Below are 20,875 nucleotides of genomic sequence, written 5' to 3'. Positions count from 1 at the left end.
CATCATTCTTACTGACTTAATTGTATTCTTCGCTCCAGGCATCGTTATCCAGTGTGAAGCAGTGAAGTGAAGCATCTGAAGCCCTGTACATCAAACTCAACATTCAACCATCAAGAGCAGCTGCTCTAAATACAAAATCCACAGCGACTACCATGGTAAAAAAAACAGTTGAAGTATGGGACACACTAGTGACCACTGTGCATCAATATCCGCTACCAAGATAACGTTATTAAAACAAAAGATTAAATAATTGCAAAAAGAAGGACACTCTTCCTTCATTTAAAACTTTGACCCAGTTGTCACAGTAACAAAGTTATCGTGAATAAGAAAATATCTTGGTTATCCAACTAAGGGCTCTCCATAGCCCGTTCTACATGGAAATTTAGTTCCGTGTAGCTTGCACCTAAAACAACAACAATAATCCTGTCTCAAAAGATTTATGCGTTTTGAAGGGAAACCAGAGTTACAGCCCTCCCCCCCCTCCTGTGCCAGGTAAGTCTACTACGGGCTCACCATACCCAATGCTACCTGAAACGTTTTGTTCCAAGTAGCTGAATCTAAAACAACAACAACTCCTGTCTCCACACAGCCCCGCTCCTGTGCCAGGTAAGTCAACTACGGGCTCACTTTAGCCCGTGCTGAATGAAACTTTTTGTTCCAAGTAGCTGAATCTAAAACAACAACAACGCCTGTCTCCTTCATTACGGGCTCATTATAGCCCATGCTGCATGGAAATTTCTTTCTGAGTAGGTATATCTAAAACAACTGATGTCTCTTCTCTTGGGTGGCTTAATCTTTATCAGTCAAATCTTTTCTCTGTGGTTAAAGACAGGCCCAGAGACACTTCAAGATGTCATACGACCAAGGACCACATTCACTCCAAACGTCTACCACCTACGGGTAGACCACCTACCCGTAGGTGGATTTCCTCTACCATCTACCACCTACTCATGCCTGTGGATTTCAAGAGAAATTTGAATGTAAAGAAGAGCTTAGCGAGCCCTTATCTTCCAAACTAATTAAATCATTACAATCAAGAAGGGTACCGGAGTCGTGGAGGGTTCGTAATGTGGCGCCGATTTTTAAAAAGGGCGACAGATAACGTGCATCAAACTATTGTCTATTTACTATAGGGTTTAAATTGTTTGAATTGGATATTGCAAAGGCCATTCGTTTTCATCTTGAGAAACACATTAATAAACGATTCACATCGATTAATAAAAACGATGTTTGTATTAATATGCTCTTATGTTTAGCAAACTTACTCCCATTATTCATTGTCTAATTTAAGCAGTTGATGATAAAGATTACGACAAACTATTTCTTCAGGTTTGAAAGTTGGTTGATACTGTACTAACGAGTCATATTAAAACTGGACTAATTAAAACTTTAATTATGAACCAAAATTTGGAGGTATTTGGGGAAGGGGGTATCCTAAGTTGGATTAGAATCTGGTTATTTCAGAGAAAGCATAGTTAGTGTATATGAATTATATCCATGTTACTTACTGTTGTAAGTGGGGTGCTCCAGGGCTCTCTTTTGGGAACTCTGTTGTTTATTGTATACATAAACGATTAAGACTCAGGACTGAACCTGGAAAATTTGCAAATTTGCAGACTATAAAAATAGAGTGAGAAATATATTCGAAATAAGATACAAAACTACTACAAGACTATCTATATTCAATCTATATTCAAAACTACTACAAGACAACCAGGTACAGTCACAGTGAAAGGTTGTGTTAGCTGGAGCTCCGATTGTAGTAATATTATTATTGCAATAATGGAAGGATTAGTGAAGGATTTGATGAATCTAGTTGGAACTCTGAGAGCAGAGATGGATTCCCTACGTGAGGAGGTACGACAGCTGAAACATCGGGAAGAAACAAAGGAGGAGACCAATATTAACAAGACCTCGTCGTGGAAAGTCGTTAAGGACAGGGGGTCTTAAGAAGACCTTGACAAGGCCGCCTACAGACGCCCTAAGGACAGCAAATTCATTTGCCGTGTTGGAGGACGAGTGCTGTGGTGAGCCTGCAGTTCACTCGGAACGGAAATCAGCGAGGAGCGGCGGAGCACAGGCCCCTCAGGGTGTTCAGAAAGTTAAGGAGGAACCGAAGCGAATTTAGGTTGTGGGAAATTTGTAAAACCATGTTGTGACTCGTTTATTAATTTATGTTTTTCAAGATGAAAACGAATGGTATTTGCAATTATCGATTCAAGTAATTTTCCCACAATAGACGTTAGGCTAATTGGCCGATAGTTTGATGCAAGTGATCTATCTTAACTAAAATTCTTAACTTTCTTATTTTTTTATTTAATTCTAATTTAAAATTCTTATCAGTTCTTAAAAATTGGTACCACATTAACAACCTTCTACGACTCTGGCACTCTGCCTGACTCCAGTGATTTATTAAATATGGTAGACAATGGATCGCAAAGCTCCTCTGTGTATTCTTTAAGCACCCTGGCAAACACTTCATCCGGCCCTGGGGATTTATTCGGTTTGAATTTTACTATTTGTTTAATAATATCATCCCTGATAACTGTTAGACTAGTCAACCTGTCCTCGTCCCCACCCACATAGACTTGTTCGACTGAAGGTATAGAGTTAAGTTCTTCTTTAGTAAATACAGAGATAAAATGTTTATTAAAAATACTACTCATCTCTTCGTCATTATCCGTTATCTGACTTGTCTCGGTTTTTAATGGACCTATCCTTTCCCTAACCTTTGTTCGATATAACTGAAAAAAATCATTAGGATTAGTCTTTGCTTGGCCTGCTATACGAACTTCATAGTTTCTTTTTGCTCTCCTTATCTCTTTTTTATCATTTCTAACGAGTTGTGCGAATTCTTGTTCTAAACTGACTTCACCACTCTTAACCCTTTTGTACCAAGCTCTCTTTCTTTCTATAAGGTTTTTCAGATCCTTTGTTATGCATTTTGGGTCATTTTTATTTGATCTTTTCAATTTATAAGGTATACTGCCTTCCTGTGCTTTGCTTAGAATATTTTTAAATAAGTCATATTTTGAATCCAAATCGAAATCCTCCTTTACATCACACATCGCTGGGATCGCGTCTTGCTCCAAGACCGGCCAACCCCCCTATGCCCAAGACTTTCCAATCTATTTGCCCCCCCAAAATTCTTAGGATATTAAAATTAGCTTTACGAAATCTGGCATTTTAACAGAATTTTCTCCTCCAGATCTATTCCACTCTATGCTAAATCTGATTTCTTTGTGATCACTGTTCCCTAGTTCACTCCTAATTTCGATGTCATTAATCTGTGTTTCCCTGTTAGTTAACACTAAATCTAAAATACTATTTTCCCGCGTTGGTTCCTTAATTTGTTGCGTAAGAAAGCAATCGTCAATTAATTCTATAAAATGTTCTGCTTCGTTATTCCCTGTTCTGTTAATCCAGTTTATTCCACTAAAACTAAAGTCACCCATGACACAAATACTTTTAGACCTAGATGCTCTAGACATTTCATCCCATAGATGCTTTGCTTCCATTCTGTCAAAATTTGGTGGCCTATATATAACTCCTATTATAAGATTATTGGCTTTTTCGTTTAATTCTATCCAAATAGTTTCTGTGTGTGGCTCAATTTTGATTCCCTCTTTGAGACTACATTTCAAATTGTCCCTAACATATATGGCTACTCCCCCTCCTCGTCTAATATATCTATCTGTGTGAAATAGTTTAAATCTATTCATTTGATATTCAGCTAATAGTTCTCTATTTTCTACATTCATCCACGTTTCGGTAAGTGCAATAATATCTATTTTTTCTGTACAGACAAGAGCATTTAATTCGTTTATTTTGTTTCTTAGACTTCTACTGTTAGTGTAATATACCCTAAGTGTATTGTTATTTTGAGGCCCTTCTCTTTCCCCTGATCATTTTGCCAGTTTTTTCTCCCACAGACACATACTTTTATTACCTCCTTCCTCCATAGCAATTTCCATACCACTATCTACTAACAGTTTAAACCCAAACAAACGCCTCCAACCACTGGTTCCAACGAGTTCGCAACAACAACAACAACCCCAACCCTCGATAAATGCATCCCATCCCGAGCCTACATTTCATATCTTTCATAGAAGTGTTCACAGTTATCTATGAAAGATATTGCATTTGATTTGCAATATCTTTCCAGCCGGCAATGGACACCAAGTACTCTTGACAACCATTCATTTCCAACTCCATTTCTTGGAAGAATGCCCCATATGATCGGGATTCCTCCCCTACTCCTAACTAATTCTATGGCTATTTTATACCTCTGAATAAGTTCCTCACTCCTAACTCGACCAACATGATTTCCTCCTGCGCTAATACAAATAATGGGATTATTCCCATTTCCAGCCTTAATATCATTCATGTTGTTTATAATATCACCAATTCAAGCTCCTGGATAGCAGACCCTTAACCTGTTCCCCCTATCTCTAACACAAAACGTTCTGTCAAAATACCTCACCTGGGAATCTCCCACAACCAAAATTCGCTTAGGTGCCTCCTTTATTTTCTGAGCACTTTGAAGGACCTGCACTTCGTTGCTCTTCGTTGATTACCTTTCGAGTGAACTGCAGGCTCACCACAGCACTCGTCTTCCAGTCTACTGCAGTTTCTCTAATTCTTATGTTCCGAGATTCTTTCATATTATCAAAATACTTGAAACTGGTTTCTAAAATTCATTTCAAAGCAGTGTCACAGTGGAGTACCTAAGGTTGTTTTCCAGCGTTATCTTGCACTTGTTAGGACCCGTATATATTACACAGTGCAGTTTTAGTCACTATGCTATAAATGCCCATAAATTCTGCTGAACGTGTAGAGTACATAAAATTTTAATTCCGGTAATTACGAATCTCCGACAAAGCAAATTTGCATTCCTCTAATATGTGTGGGTTGGTGTCTAATTTTTAGCCCCTTATTGTGACTTATTCTCCACACAGAGGACAGAGTGTTTAACTTCTATATTTTATGAAGGCGTGGAATAACGGGTAAAATACTGAAATATTTAAACGGATAAAAAAGAATAATAAAATATAACTTGACACAAATGATATAAATTGTAAAAAATATATATTCTGAATATATATTCTGACCTGGGTAAATACTGGTTTGTGAAGAACAAATTACAAAGTAAAGTCATTGACGGGGAACCATTAGATTGTTTCATTCGTTGGTTAGACATTTGAATGAGCAAGTTTAGTTTAGGTTACATTGAGGCTGCCTCACACGAGCTGATAAGTGTTTTGAAGTTTCAAGTATGTATGTTACTTTTTATATAAAACAATCTCTGTTATTGTTATAAGTGTTCCATAACTTATGACTATTGGTCATTCGTTATGTGTCATTAAAACAATATTAATTACCCGAATATATTTACAGATTGTAAGCACAAATATACTGTTAGTGCTTCAATAAATATTTGTGGGGAAGCCTTCCAGTGCTATTACAGTTGGAAAGGCATACCACAGGAGAAAGCGAGCGCTCTTCAGCTGCCAGGAGGAAAGGTGAGGACTGTGACTGTAACTAGTGATGCCTGGAACGAAGTCATCATCAGCAGCACCAACACGCACAATATGATTGGTGACTTGTCGACAACGAACACTTTAAAAATAACTCAATTAAATATATCAGAAGAGATTCATTGTTCAGAAAAATACCAGCCCATAATCTTCACCAGCTACGGCACGAGTCTCTGGAGCTATGGGGCAGACTCTTCAGGTAAACATGCCTTACTAACTTTTCATTATATATTACAAAAAGTAGGCATATATATATATATAAATATATATATATATATATATATATATATATATATATATATATATATATATATATATATATATATATATATATATATGTCGTACCTAGTAGCCAGAACGCACTTTTCAGCCTACTATGCAAGGCCCGATTTACCTAATAAGCCAAGTTTTCATGAATTAATTGTTTTTCGACTACCTAACCTACCTAACCTAACCTAACTTTTTCGGCTACCTAACCTAACCTAACCTAACCTATAAAGATAGGTTAGGTTAGGTTAGGTAGGGTTGGTTAGGTTCGGTCATATATCTACGTTAATTCTAACTCCAATAAAAAAAAATTGACCTCATACATAATGAAATGGGTAGCTTTATCATTTCATAAGAAAAAAATTATAGAAAATATATTAATTCAGGAAAACTTGGCTTATTAGGCAAATTTGGCCTTGCATAGTAGGCTGAGAAGTGCGTTCTGGCTACTAGGTACGACATATATATATATATATATATATATATATATATATATATATATATATATATATATATATATATATATATATATGTCGTACCTAGTAGCCAGAATGCACTTCTCAGCCTACTATGCAAGGCTCGGTTTGCCTAATAATCCAAGTTTTCCTGAATTAATATATTTTCTCTAATTTTTTTCTTATGAAATGATAAAGCTACCCATTTCATTACGTATGAGGTCAATATTTTTTTATTGGACTTAAAATTAACGTAGATATATGACCGAACCTAACCATCCCTACCTAACCTAACCAAACCTATCTTTATAGGTTAGGTTAGGTTAGGTAGCCGAAAAAGTTAGGTTAGGTTAGGTTAGGTAGGTTAGGTATTCGAAAAATAATTAATTCATGAAAACTTGGCTTATTAGGCAAATCGGGCCTTGCATAGTAGGCAGAGAAGTGCGTTCTGGCTACTAGGTACGACATATATATATATATATATATATATATATATATATGTCGTACCTAGTAGCCAGAACTCACTTCTCAGCCTACTATACAAGGCCCAATTTGCCTAATAAGCCAAGTTTTCATGAATTAATTGTTTTTCGACTACCTAACCTACCTAACCTAACCTAACCTAAGTTTTTCGGCTACATAACCCAACCTAACCTATAGAGATAGGGTAGGTTAGGTTAGGTAGGGTTGGTTAGGTTCGGTCATATATCTACGTTAATTTTAGCTCCAATGAAAAAAAATTGACCTCATACATAATGAAATGGGTAGCTTTATCATTTCAAAAGAAAAAATTTAGAGAAAATATATTAATTCATGAAAACTTGGCTTATTAGGCAAATCGGGCCATGCATAGTAGGCTGAGAAGTGAGTTCTGGCTACTAGGTACGACATATATATATATATATATATATATATATATATATATATATATATATATATATATATATATGTCGTACCTAGTAGCCAGAACGCACTTCTCAGCCTACTATGCAAGGCCCAATTTGCCTAATAAGCCAACTTTTCATGAATTAATTGTTTTTCGACTACCTAACCTACCTAACCTAACCTAACCTAACTTTTTCGGCTACCTAACCTAACCTAACCTATAGAGATAGGTTAGGTTAGGTTAGGTAGGGTTGGTTAGGTTTGGTCATATATCTACGTTAATTTTAACTCCAATAAAAAAAAATTGACCTCATACATAATGAAATGGGTAGCTTTATCATTTCATAAGAAAAAATTAGAGAAAATATATTAATTCAGGAAAAGTTGGCTTATTAGGCAAATCGGGCCTTGCATAGTAGGCTGAGAAGTGCGTTCTGGCTATTAGGTACGACATATATATATATATATATATATATATATATATATATATATATATATATATATATGTCGTACCTAGTAGCCAGAACGCACTTCTCAGCCTACTATGCAGGGCCCGATTTGCCTAATAAGCCAAGTTTTCATGAATTAATATATTTTCTCTAATTTTTTTCTTATGAAATGATAAAGCTACCGATTTCATTATGTATGAGGTCAATGTTTTTTTATTGGAGTTAAAATCAACGTAGATATATGACCGAACCTAACCAACCGTACCTAACCTAACCTAACCTATCTTTATAGGTTAGGTTAGGTTAGGTAGCCGAGAAAGTTAGGTTAGGTTAGGTTAGGTAGGTTAGGTCGTCGAAAAAACATTAATTCATGAAAACTTGGCTTATTAGACAAATCGGGCCTTGCATAGTAGGCTGAGAAGTGCTTTCTGGCTACTAGGTACGACATATATATATATATATATATATATATATATATATATATATATATATATATATATATATATATATATATATATATATATATTATATATAACCTAACCTAACCTAACCTAACTTTCTCGGCTACCTAACCTAACCTAACCTAACCTAACCTAACCTAACTTTCTCGGCTACCTAACCTAACCTGTAAAGATAGGTTAGGTTAGGTAGGGTTGGTTAGGTTCGGTCATATATATACGTTAATTTTAACTCCAATAAAAAAAATTGACCTCATACATAATGAAATGGGTAGCTTTATCATTTCATAAGAAAAAAAATAGAGAAAATATATTAATTCATGAAAACTTGGCTTATTAGGCAAATCGGGCCTTGCATAGTAGGCTGAGAAGTGCGTTCTGGCTACTAGGTACGACATATATATATATATGTCGTACCTAGTAGCCAGAACGCACTTCTCAGCCTACTATGCAAGGCCCGATTTGCCTAATAAGCCAAGTTTTCCTGAATTAATATATTTTCTCTAATTTTTTTCTTATGAAATGATAAAGCTACATATTTCATTATATATGAAATCAATTCTTTTTATTGGAGTTAAAATTAACCTAGATATATGACCAAACCTAACCAACCCTACCTAACGTAACCTAACCTATCTCTATAGGTTAGGTTAGGTTAGGTAGCAGAAAAAGTTAGGTTAGGTTAGGTTAGGTAGGTTAGGTAGTCGAAAAACAATTAATTCATGAAAACTTGGCTTGTTAGGCAAATCGGGCCTTGCATAGTAGGCTGAGAAGTGAGTTCTGGCTACTAGGTACGACATATATATATATATATATATATATATATATATATATATATATATATATATATATATATATATATATATATATATATATATATATATATATATATATATATATATATATATATATATCTCTATCTCTATATATATATATATATATATATATATATATATATATATATGTCGTACCTAGTAGCCAGAACACACTTCTCGGCCTACTATGAAAGGCCCAATTTGCCTAATAAGCCAAGTTTTCATGAATTAATATATTTTCTCTATTTTTTTCTTATGAAATGATAAATCTACCCATTTCATTATGTATGAGGTCTTTTTTTTTATTGATGTTAAAATTAATGTAGATATATGACCGAAACTAACCAACCCTACGTAACCTAACCTAACCTATCTTTTTAGGTTAGGTTGGGTTAGGTAGCAGAAAAAGTTAGGTTAAGTTAGGTTGGGTAGTCGAAAAAATATTAATTCATGAAAACTTGGCATATTATGCAAATCGGGCCTTGCATAGTAGGCCAAGAAGTGAGTTCTGGCTATTAGGTACGACATATATATATATATATATATATATATATATATATATATATATATATATATATATATATATATATATATATATATATATATATAAATATATATTGTCGGGGTTCACCTCCAATGAGAGGGGAAAGGGGCGAGTAACAGTATACTCAAGGTCACTCACCGTAGCCCTGCGGGTCTTCACTCTATCCTCGCGGCGCCACTGTACGCCAGGAGAGTATCCCAGTCAATCCCAACTTGCCTCTGATCGAGAAGGAGTGGGAACACAACTTGTTCTCTTAACTATTGTGTGCCCGCCCCGGCATGGGCTCTACTACTAACCACAAGGTCGCCAACTGGTGTTTCCGGTGTCCAGTAACACGTCAGTGGTTTTGTTGAATTGTGGTAACAGTGGCAAGGACACACTCAATAGATCTGATATCAGGCAGATATTTACTTCTATCACTATTTGCTTTCAGGTTTTATATAGCCACAAGAAATATGGAGGGGATGATATCAACACCAATGTACTTTGTATTTTACTTAAAACTCATTCAAAGACATCACAAGATTATATCAATAAGCAAACAGCTGTTCCAGGCGGAAGTCGCTCGTTCCCACATATAATCATGAACTCGCCAAGCTGGCAATGCTCCCCCTCACGTCAATGTCAAAATCAACTAGCCGACTCCCACTGCGCGAATGTTCGTGTATTTGTTTGCCTGTGGCGTGAGGAGCCTGTTTCTTTAAATTCTCAAAGATCACTAAAAGTTCGGACACACAATATTTGCGACAATAGCACGTAAATACTTCGCTGCATTGATCTTGAGCTCAATCAAACATTTCTATATTAATGGACACAATAATTCACTAATATGGTATAACATACTGCCCTTCATTTAATGATAACGTATGCAAGTATATATCACTGGAGTTCTCAGTAATTCCTTTCTCGGGCGATAACACAATTAATCACTGCACACATGAATGATTATTCAATACCCAAGCATAGACTTATATATATATATATGGATGAATCATAGACATCAATAATGGTAATAACATAGTTACTGGGCAAATAGCCTAACTCCAAATACTGGCATATTTATATATATATACTCTCTCAATAACTGATCATATTAAAGTCTCATGAAAGACATTATCAACACAGTAAATTCATCAATTACTCCGGGTGCCTGCACACACCAATAATAGTAATAAATTTCGTGAGTACTCTATATAGTCCCACTCTTCACACTGGTGCCTTACTGTGACATAGGTGAGCCTTGCTCACGACATACAAAATACTCTGGCTAAATAATATAGCTGACTAAAGGGGAATTGGGAGGGAAACTAGAATCACCTACTTCCACCTATCCTCCGGTGAGAGATGAGTTGTAGCTCCTGGTCCAGGCTCCTGCCTCGTGTAGGGAACGCCCCCACACACCCTCTGTCGTGTCCTCCAGGAACTGAATCAACGTCCCACCGTAAACGCGTTCGTTTCTCCGTTTCTTTCCACAGCAGGTCCGTGCTCCTCCTACACGTCTTGTAGGGTTGGAGTCGGTCTCCCGGCCGTCAACTTCTCCTCCCAGCTACGGCTGCCTGCCTACGTCTCGGCTGCAGTCGTTCGGATTCCCGATTAGTGTCTTCTTCACTGCTTCCCAGTGGATTGGCCCAGCCTCTACGTCGTCACTGTGAAGCTATCAGACGTCCCAGACGATACTGCCTAGAATCCACCTGCACAGCACCCGATCCTGGAGCATGTGATGCTCAATATTCCGTCAATTCCCTCTTCGGTCCACACATGGAATGAAGGAAGACCTCTGGCGTACTTGCAGACTACGGGTGACGCGTAAGATCCACGGGAGTGGCGTATTACTGTCAGATTGACAGGATCAACCTTCACACATCCGCCCACCTTGACGTGTCGTGTCAGACTGATTCCCTCACGGAGGATTGGCCCAGCCACTACGTCATCACTGTGAAGCTATCAGCTGTCGCATACGTCGCTGCCTAGACTCCACTCTTGCACAACACCTGTTCCTGGAGCACTTGTTGCTCAATATTCTGTCAATTCCTTCTCTGGTCCAACACATGAACGAAAGAAGACCCCACAGGCGATGGCAGACCACGGGTGATGCGTAAATCCTCCGGAGACGGGGTAAACTGTCCAACAGACAGGACCCCCCAGCGCACGTCCGACCTCCTTGACGTGCTGTCTTAGACTGATGGCGCCGCCGTGGCGCTCTGACCGGACCCCCCTGCCTTCGTGACATCATATTCGCCACAGGAGGTTTTCATTGTCTCCCTGTGCCACGTCGCTGTCGGTGACCAATCTGGTGTCACTGACGTCACACAGTTTTGGCGGCAAAACAGAAGAGCCAGCACCATATTGGCTTCCTAAAGGGCCTAAACCACAGGCCAAAATACTCTTCTTTTATAAATTTCTCGGCACTTCGAGAACACTACATTCTCCCACTTATACCAAACTGATGCCTGCGACGTAGAGAACGCTCGGGTAAAGTGGACATGACTCTTACTGCAGGCATGGGAGAAATATAAGGGGGGGAACACCGTCACATACCCCTCCCCTTAAAATAAGAGTCATGTCTGGTTAGTGTATACAGGACAGGGCATCTGTTACTACGTTGTCTTCCCATCGGATGAGTTTAATTTCCAACCAGTATTCCTGCCGCCAATGCGAGACGCTCCTTACGTATCCGTTGACCGTTCCCACGGTCACTCCTGATGTCCATTGTTCCTTCAGCATGGACAGAGGACTTCGCACCTCGTGTCCATACACCAGCTGGAAAGGTGAGAAACCTAACGATCCTACCACTGCGTTACGCATGGCAAACAACGCAGGGCATACTGCTTCATCACACTCAGTTCCCTGCTCTGTGCAGAACACTCTCATCAGCATGCCGTCCTGTATGTAACAATGAGTGGCCCTCTCAGGACCAACACGTCCTCCATTGGCCTCACGAATTAATTCGGGGAACTCTATCTGCTGCAACTCTCCAAGACGAGTGCGGTCTACCCCTAGAGAACTGGTGAGGGTCACCTGTTACTCACCATTCGGGCTGTCTTCGCCCTCCACTCGTTCTCCGGGTCCCACGAAGAGGCGATCGATTTCCAGACTGTCGGACGTCTCCTCGTCAGCCCTATCAGATCCACACCCTCCGTGTCTGTCGCACTGCCTCGGAATCACAGCACAAACCGGGAACGCCACCGTGGCGATTCCTATCTCGTCCTCACATGCGTTTAACACCCCACCTGTCTCCTCATAGTGCTCTATGCACTCCTCGCCCTTCGCGAGATTCGGGAGGACATATCCTCCACATGCGTCATTTCCCAAGATGACTTGTGCCTCCATCTTGGGCATTGATGCACAGACCCCCACCACAAGGGTCTGGCAGCCATAATCAGAATTCAGAGTCACCTGGTGTAGGGGCATCCTCACTGGGCCTCCCACAGTGGTCACACTTGCCACCCCCACACTGGTACTCTCGTAACCCTCGGGGAACAGGGTTTCGCTCACCAGGGTAAAATCTGCCCGAGTGTTTCTTAATATCTTCACCGGGATGGGGTCTGCGTCCCCCATCCTTACGGTTCCCTCACACACGAATGGGTGAACTCTTTTCTCCCCACTCAGTATGGGTTCATCCCGCACCCTCTTGGCCATCTGGTCCTCGACCCTCACGAAAGCAATGTTTCCCCGCTGTTTAGGGCGTTTGCATTCCCGCGCGACGTGTCCGAATACTCCGCAGTTGTAGCAGCGGATCTTCCTCGTCGGAGACCATCCACCACCGCTCGCCCTGGCACCGCCTCTAGAGGCCATCGCTCCGTGTGTCTTCTTCGCACCATCCGTCGACTCCTTCGTCGCAGCAACAGCTCCTGAACTCTCAGCTTGGGACTTCTTTACCGGCTCCACAGCACTCTTCGATCCTCTGTTGTCCCCACTCGAAAGGTGGGACTTGGGAGAACTTGCTCCTGTCCTCCATCCGTCCATCCCCCTATAATTCCTACCATTTCCGGAGTATACTGGCGGTCAGTGCTGTCCCTCTCTGCGTGGGCGTAAGGCTTCTTCCAGCATGTCGGCTCTGTCGGCTGCGGCCCTCAGGTCCTTTATGTCCGCCTCCTTTACTCTCACCCTGATCTCAGGAGAGAGCACGGACATAAACTTCTCCATGACCATAAGCCTCTTGACCTCTTCAGCTGACCTCGCTCCTTCAGACTCCAGCCACTTAAGGAACTTCCTCTCCATGTCCCTCGCCGTCTCCGCATAAGATTTTCCTGGCGAACGGGTACATTCCCTGAATCTCTTCCTGTAACATTCCGGCGTGAGCTTGAAAGAATGGAGCACAGCTCTCTTTACAGCATCATAGTTGGTGCACTCTTGGAGGTCGAGCATATTGTAGGCTTCACGAGCTTCACCGGTGAGCCTACCCTGAACCAGCTCCGCCCACTCCGCCCTCGGCCACTTCTTCAAATTGGCGACCCTCTCGAAGTGGTCGAAGAAACCTTCAGCTTCATTTGGTACAAAGACCGGCAAATCTCGCTCCCTCACTCGGCGGTCTTCCTGCTGTGGCAGAGCAGGTGGAGCTAGCCCTAACTCAGCTCGCTTCAGCTCCACATCCTTGTTAGCTTCTATCTCCTGCTGTTTCAGCCTAGCTTCTCGCTCGTGCTCCTCTCGTCTTAGCTGTGCTTCTCGCTCTTGTTCTTCCCTGCGCAGCTGTGCTTCTGCTTCTCGCTCTTCTTTGCGCTGCTGTGCCTCTCGCTCTTCTTTGCGCTGCTGTGCCTCTCGCTCTTCTTTGCGCTGCTGTGCTTCTCGCTCCTCACGCTTCAGCTGTGCTTCTCGCTCCTCACGCTTCAGCTGTGCTTCTCGCTCCTCACGCTTCAGCTGTGCTTCTCGCTCTTCCTTGCGCAGCTGTGCTTCTGCTTCTCGCTCTTCCCGCTTCAGTTGTGCTTCCCGCTGCAGCTTCATTATCTCCAGCTTAACGCTGCGCCTGCTGCCGCTAGATCCTCTGCTGCTCCCACCAATGCTCAGATGTTCTCCCATACTGGCAGGTGTTTGTGGCCGTTCCTTCCCCAAAGTTTCGTCTCGTGCCCTGAGCTGTGCCATGATCTCCAGTCTTCTCTCTCCCACTTTGGAAGATCTCAGCTTTATCCCAAAATGGTCTGCTATTGACTGTAACTGTGCCTTGGTGCACTCCTCTAGCACCTGCTCATCTCAAGTGTCAATGAACCTCGTTACTTTATCATCCTCCATCTTGTGCTATGAGTGATAACCTGTACCTGATACCTAATACCACTGCCAAGTACCACAACTGCAACCTTTATCTTGATCGTGATCCTGGCAAGGTCGCCAATGTCGGGGTTCACCTCCAATGAGAGGGGAAAGGGGCGAGTAACAGTATACTCAAGGTCACTCACCGTAGCCCTGCGGGTCTTCACTCTATCCTCGCGGCGCCACTGTACGCCAGGAGAGTATCCCAGTCAATCCCCACCGGCTTCTGATCGAGAAGGAGTGGGAACACAACTTGTTCTCTTAACTATTGTGTGCTCGCCCCGGCATGGGCTCTACTACTAACCACAAGGTCACTAACTGGTGTTTCCGGTGTCCAGTAACACGTCAGTGGTTTTGTTGAATTGTGGTAACAGTGGCAAGGACACACTCAATAGATCTGATATCAGGCAGGTATTTACTTCTATCACTATTTGCTTTCAGGTTTTATATAGCCACAAGAAATATGGAGGGGATGATATAAACACCAATGTACTTTGTATTTTACTTAAAACTCATTCAAAGACATCACAAGATTATATCATTAAGCAAACAGCTGTTCCAGGCGGAAGTCGCTCGTTCCCACATATAATCATGAACTCGCCAAGCTGGCAATGCTCCCCCTCACGTCTATGTCAAAATCAGCTAGCCGACTCCCACCGCGCGAATGTTCGTGTATTTGTTTGCCTGTGGCGTGAGGAGCCTGTTTCTTTAAATCCTTATAGATCACTAAAAGTTCGGACACACAATATTTGCGACAATAGCACGTAAATACTTCGCTGCATTGATCTTGAGCTCAATCAAACATTTCTATATTAATGGACACAATAATTCACTAATATGGTATAACACACTGCCCTTCATTTAATGATAACGTATGCAAGTATATATCACTGGAGTTCTCAGTAATTCCTTTCGCGGGCGATAACACAATTAATCACTGCACACATGAATGATTATTCAATACCCAAGCATAGACTTATATATATATATGGATGAATCATAGACATCAATAATGGTAATAACATAGTTACTGGGCACATAGCCTAACTCCAAATACTGGCATATTTATATATATATACTCTCTCAATAACTGATCATATTAAAGTCTCATGAAAGACATTATCAACACAGTAAATTCATCAATTACTCCGGGTGCCTGCACACACCAATAATAGTAATAAATTTCGTGAGTACTCTATATAGTCCCACTCTGCACACTGGTGCCTTACTGTGACATAGGTGAGCCTTGCTCACGACATACAAAATACTCTGGCTAAATAATATAGCTGACTAAAGGGGAATTGGGAGGGAAACTAGAATCACCTACTTCCACCTATCCTCCGGTGAGAGATGAGTTGTAGCTCCTGGTCCAGGCTCCTGCCTCGTGTAGGGAACGCCCCCACACACACTCTGTCGTGTCCTCCAGGAACTCAATCAACGTCCCACCATAAACGCGTCGTCTCCGTTTCTTTCCACTGCAGGTCCGTGCTCCTCCTCCACATCTTGTAGGGTTGGAGTCGGTCTCCCGGCCGTCAACTTCTTCTCCCAGCTACGGCTGCCTGCCTACGTCTCGGCTGCAGTCGTTCTGATTCCCGATTAGTGTCTTCTTCACTGCTTCCCAGTGGATTGGCCCAGCCGCTATGTCGTCACTGTGAAGCTATCAGACGTCCCAGACGATACTGCCTAGACTCCACCTGCACAGCACCCGATCATGGAGCACTTGATGCTCAATATTCCGTCAATTCCCTCTTCGGTCCACACATAGAATGAAGGAAGACCTCTGGCGTACTTGCAGACTACGGGTGACGCGTAAGATCCACGGGAGTGGCGTATTACTGTCAGATTGACAGGATCAACCTTCACACATCCGCCCACCTTGACGTGTCGTGTCAGACTGATTCCGTCACGGAGGATTGGCCCAGGCACTACGTCATCACTGTGAAGCTATCAGCCGTTGCCTAGACTCCACTCTTGCACAACACCTGTTCCTGGAGCACTTGTTGCTCAATATTCTGTCAATTCCTTCTCTGGTCCAACACATGAACGAAAGAAGACCCCACAGGCGATGGCAGACCACGGGTGATGCGTAAATCCTCCGGAGACGGGGTAAACTGCCCAACTGACAGGACCCCCCAGCGCACGTCCGACCTCCTTGACGTGCTGTCTTAGACTGATGGCGCCTCCATGGCGCTCTGACCGGAACCCCCTGCCTTCGTGACGTCATATTCGCCACGGGAGGTTTTCATTGGCTCCCTGTGCCACATCACTGTCGGTGACCAATCTGGTGTCACTGACGTCACACAGTTTTCGCGGCAAAACAGAAGAGCCAGCGCCATATTGGCGTCCTAAAGGGCCTAAACCACAGGCCAAAATACTCTTCTTTTATAAATTTCTCGGCACTTCGAGAACACTACATTCTCCCACATATACCAAACTGATGCCTGCGACGTAGAGAACGCTCGGGTAAAGTGGACATGACTCTTACTGCAGGCGTGGGAGAAATATAAGGTGGGGGGAACACCGTCACAATATATATATATATATATATATATATATATATATATATATATATATATATATATATATATATATATATATATATATATATATATATATATATGTCGTACCTAATAGCCAGAACGCACTTCTCGGCCTACTATGCACGGCCCGATTTGCCTAATAAGCCAAGTTTTCCTGAAATAATATATTTGCTCTAATTTTTTCTTATGAAATGATAAAACTACCCATTTCATTATGTATGAGGTCAATTTTTTTTTATTGGAGTTAAAATTAACGTAGATATATGACCGAACCTAACCAGCCCTACCTAACCTAATCTATCTTTATAGGTTAGGTTTGGTTAGGTAGCCGAAAAAGTTAGGTTAGGTTTGGCTAGGTAGGTTAGGTAGCCGAAAAACAATTAATTCATGAAAACTTGGCTTATTAGGCAAATCGGGCCTTGCATAGTAGGCTGAGAAGTGCGTTCTGGCTACTAGGTACGACATATATATATATATATATATATATATATATATATATATATATATATATATATATATATATATATATATATATATATATATATATATATATATGTATATATATATATATATATATATATATATATATATATATATATATATATATATATATATAACGTCGTGCAAATTATACAAATAAGTGTAATACACTCTATAGTAAATCACTTCTTTTCTTCACCTTAAAAGTACGAAAATGAGTTTTGGAGAACTCCTATTCCAATTAAGCCCTGATGCTAAGAAAATAGTTAGAGGGATAGAAGCCCTAAACCAGAAAATAATAAATACAGAATATGCGGTCATATTCAATGAATATATATATATATATATATATATATATATATATATATATGTCGTACCTAATAGCCAGAACGCACTTCTCAGCCAACTATGCATTGCCCAATTTGCCTAATAAGCCAAGTTTTCATGAATTAATGTTTTTTCGACTATCTAACCTACCTAACCTAACCTAACCTAACTTTTTCTGCTACCTAACCTAACCTAACCGATAGAGATAGGTTAGGTAGGGTTGGTTAGGTTCGGTCATATATCTACTTTAGTTTTAACTCCAATAAAAAAAAATTGACCTCATACATAATGAAATGGGTAGCTTTATCATTTCATAAGAAAAAAATTAGAAAAAATATATCAATTCAGGAAAACTTGGCTTATTAGGCAAATCGGGCCTTGCATAGTAGACTGAGAAGTGCGTTCTGGCTATTAGGTACGACATATATATATATATATATATATATATATATATATATATATATATATATATATATATATATATATATATATATATATATATGTCGTACCTAGTAGCCAGAACTCACTTTTTGGCCTACTATTCAAGGCCCGATTTGCCTAATAAGCCAAGTTTTCATGAATTAATTGTTTTTTGACTACCTAACCTACCAAACCTAACCTAACCTAACTTTTTCGGCTACCTAACCAAACCTAACCTATAAAGATAGGTTAGGTTAGGTTAGGTAGGGTTGGTTAGGTTCGGTCATATATCTACGTTAATTTTAACTCCAATAAAAAAATATTGACCTCATACATAATGAAATGGGTAGCTTTATCATTTCATAAGAAAAAAATTAGAAAAAATATATTAATTCAGGAAAACTTGGCTTATTAGGCAAATCGGGCCTTGAATAGTAGGCCAAAAAGTGAGTTCTGGCTACTAGGTACGACATATATATATATATATATATATATATATATATATATATATATATATATATATATATATATATATATATATATATATATATATATATATATATATATGTCGTACCTAGTAGCCAGAACGCACTTCTCAGCCTACTATGCAAGGCCCAATTTGCCTAATAAGCCAAGTTTTCGTGAATTAATGTTTTTTCGACGACCTAACCTACCTAACCTAACCTAACCTACCTTTTTCGGTTACCTAACCCAACCTAACCTATAAAGATAGGTTAGGTTAGGTTAGGTAGGGTTGGTTAGGTTCGGTCATATACCTACGTTAATTTTAACTCCAATAAAAAAAATTGACCTCATACATAATGAAATGGGTAGCTTTATCATTTCATAAGAAAAGAATTTGAGAAAATATATTAATTCAGGAAAACTTGGCTTATTAGGCAAATCAGGCTTTGCATAGTAGGCTGAAAAGTGCGTTCTGGCTACTAGGTACGACATATATATATATATATATATATATATATATATATATATATATATATATATATATATATATATATATATATATATATATATATATATATATGTCGTACGTAATAGCCAGAACTCACTTGTCAGCCTACTATACAAGGCCCAATTTGCCTAATAAGCCAAGTTTTCATGAATTAATATATTTTCTCCAATTTTTTTCTTATGAAATGATAAAGCTACCCATTTCATTATGTATGAGGTCAATTTTTTTTAATGGAGTTAAAATTAACGTAGATATATGACCGAACCTAATCAACCCTACCTAACCTAACCTAACCTATCTTTATAGGTTAGGTTATGTTAGGTAACCAAAAAAGTTAGGTTAGGTTAGGTTAGGTAGGTTAGGTAGTCGAAAAACAATTAATTCATGAAAACTTGGCTTATTAGGCAAATCGGGCCTTGGATATTAGGCCGAGAAGTGCATTCTGGAAGGTACGACATATATATATATATATAGTATATATATATAATGTACTCACCTAGTTATATTCACCTATATATTCGCTCATTTGGGTACTCAGCTTCCACCTGTGTCCCCAGGGTTTCTTCCTAATTTCATTTATTGATTTTATAATAACAATAAACATGATATATTTGCATATTTTTTGGGTGAAGGGGAACTTTAACTATTTGTATTAGTAAAACTAAACATATTTTGGAAAATCCGTGGCAACAGATTTTCAATATTTTTTTTTTATCGATCGATTTGCATGAAACTTATACACCTGACTGCACGTAAGCCTATCTGTAAGGGTGTCAATTTTGGAGAAAATTGATTGATGTCAACCTCAGCCACAGATGGCTGCACCTTAGACTTTATATTTTATTGATTTATTTTTCAAGTTACATAAACGACTTCAAACTCTTTCATTTTTATTCAATTTAAATGAAACTTACACCTTATATGTAAGGTGTATGTCTCTAAAATCTGAGGTTGTTTTGCTTCCCTAAGTTCATTTATTTATTTTATTATAGCAATAAACATGACATATTTGCATATTTTTTGGGGGCACCTTTGACTATTTATATTAGGAAAACTAAAGATGTCTTGGAAAATCCCAAATAACAGATCCCTTATTATATGCTAATGTGTCAGAAAAGTGTCATAGAATGATTATATCTGAAAAGTGTGGTTGTAAAAAACTTACTGAAAATGTGTAATATTCGTTGAAAAAAAAGTAAATCTCCCTCTCTATCTAGGCTGCAGTTCTGAAGCTTGGAACAATTGCAGCCTTTTTTATATACAACTAGTCAAAAAAGATTTGTTGACATTGAACAAAGCTTAAAAAACTAACTCATGCCCCCTTTGTCACATCCAATTCTAGCAGGTGCTTCCTCACCTTCCCGCTGGTAATCACAAACTCTTCTAGTTGCGTCTGGTTTGATATTTCCTCTTTTATCTCTGGAACTTCTTCTTGCTTTTCTGTGAAGACCTCCTGGAATTTCTTATTGAGTTCTTCGCAC

General features: G+C 39.5%; 1 protein-coding gene across 2 annotated transcripts in view; it reads left to right on the top strand.

The window, feature by feature from the left end:
- Positions 1–20,875, top strand: part of LOC123748576 (uncharacterized) — a 95,155-nt gene that overhangs the window by 30,605 nt on the left and 43,675 nt on the right. For both annotated transcript variants that reach the window (XM_045730742.2, XM_045730743.2), the window contains exon 3: positions 5,398–5,736. In XM_045730742.2, the coding sequence (XP_045586698.1) occupies positions 5,398–5,736 (339 nt within the window). The remainder of the gene's footprint in view (positions 1–5,397; positions 5,737–20,875) is intronic.

This window comes from Procambarus clarkii, chromosome 93 (assembly GCF_040958095.1).
Source record: "Procambarus clarkii isolate CNS0578487 chromosome 93, FALCON_Pclarkii_2.0, whole genome shotgun sequence".
Taxonomy (NCBI): Eukaryota; Metazoa; Arthropoda; class Malacostraca; order Decapoda; family Cambaridae; genus Procambarus; species Procambarus clarkii.
This window is presented reverse-complemented; position numbering and strand designations above follow the sequence as displayed.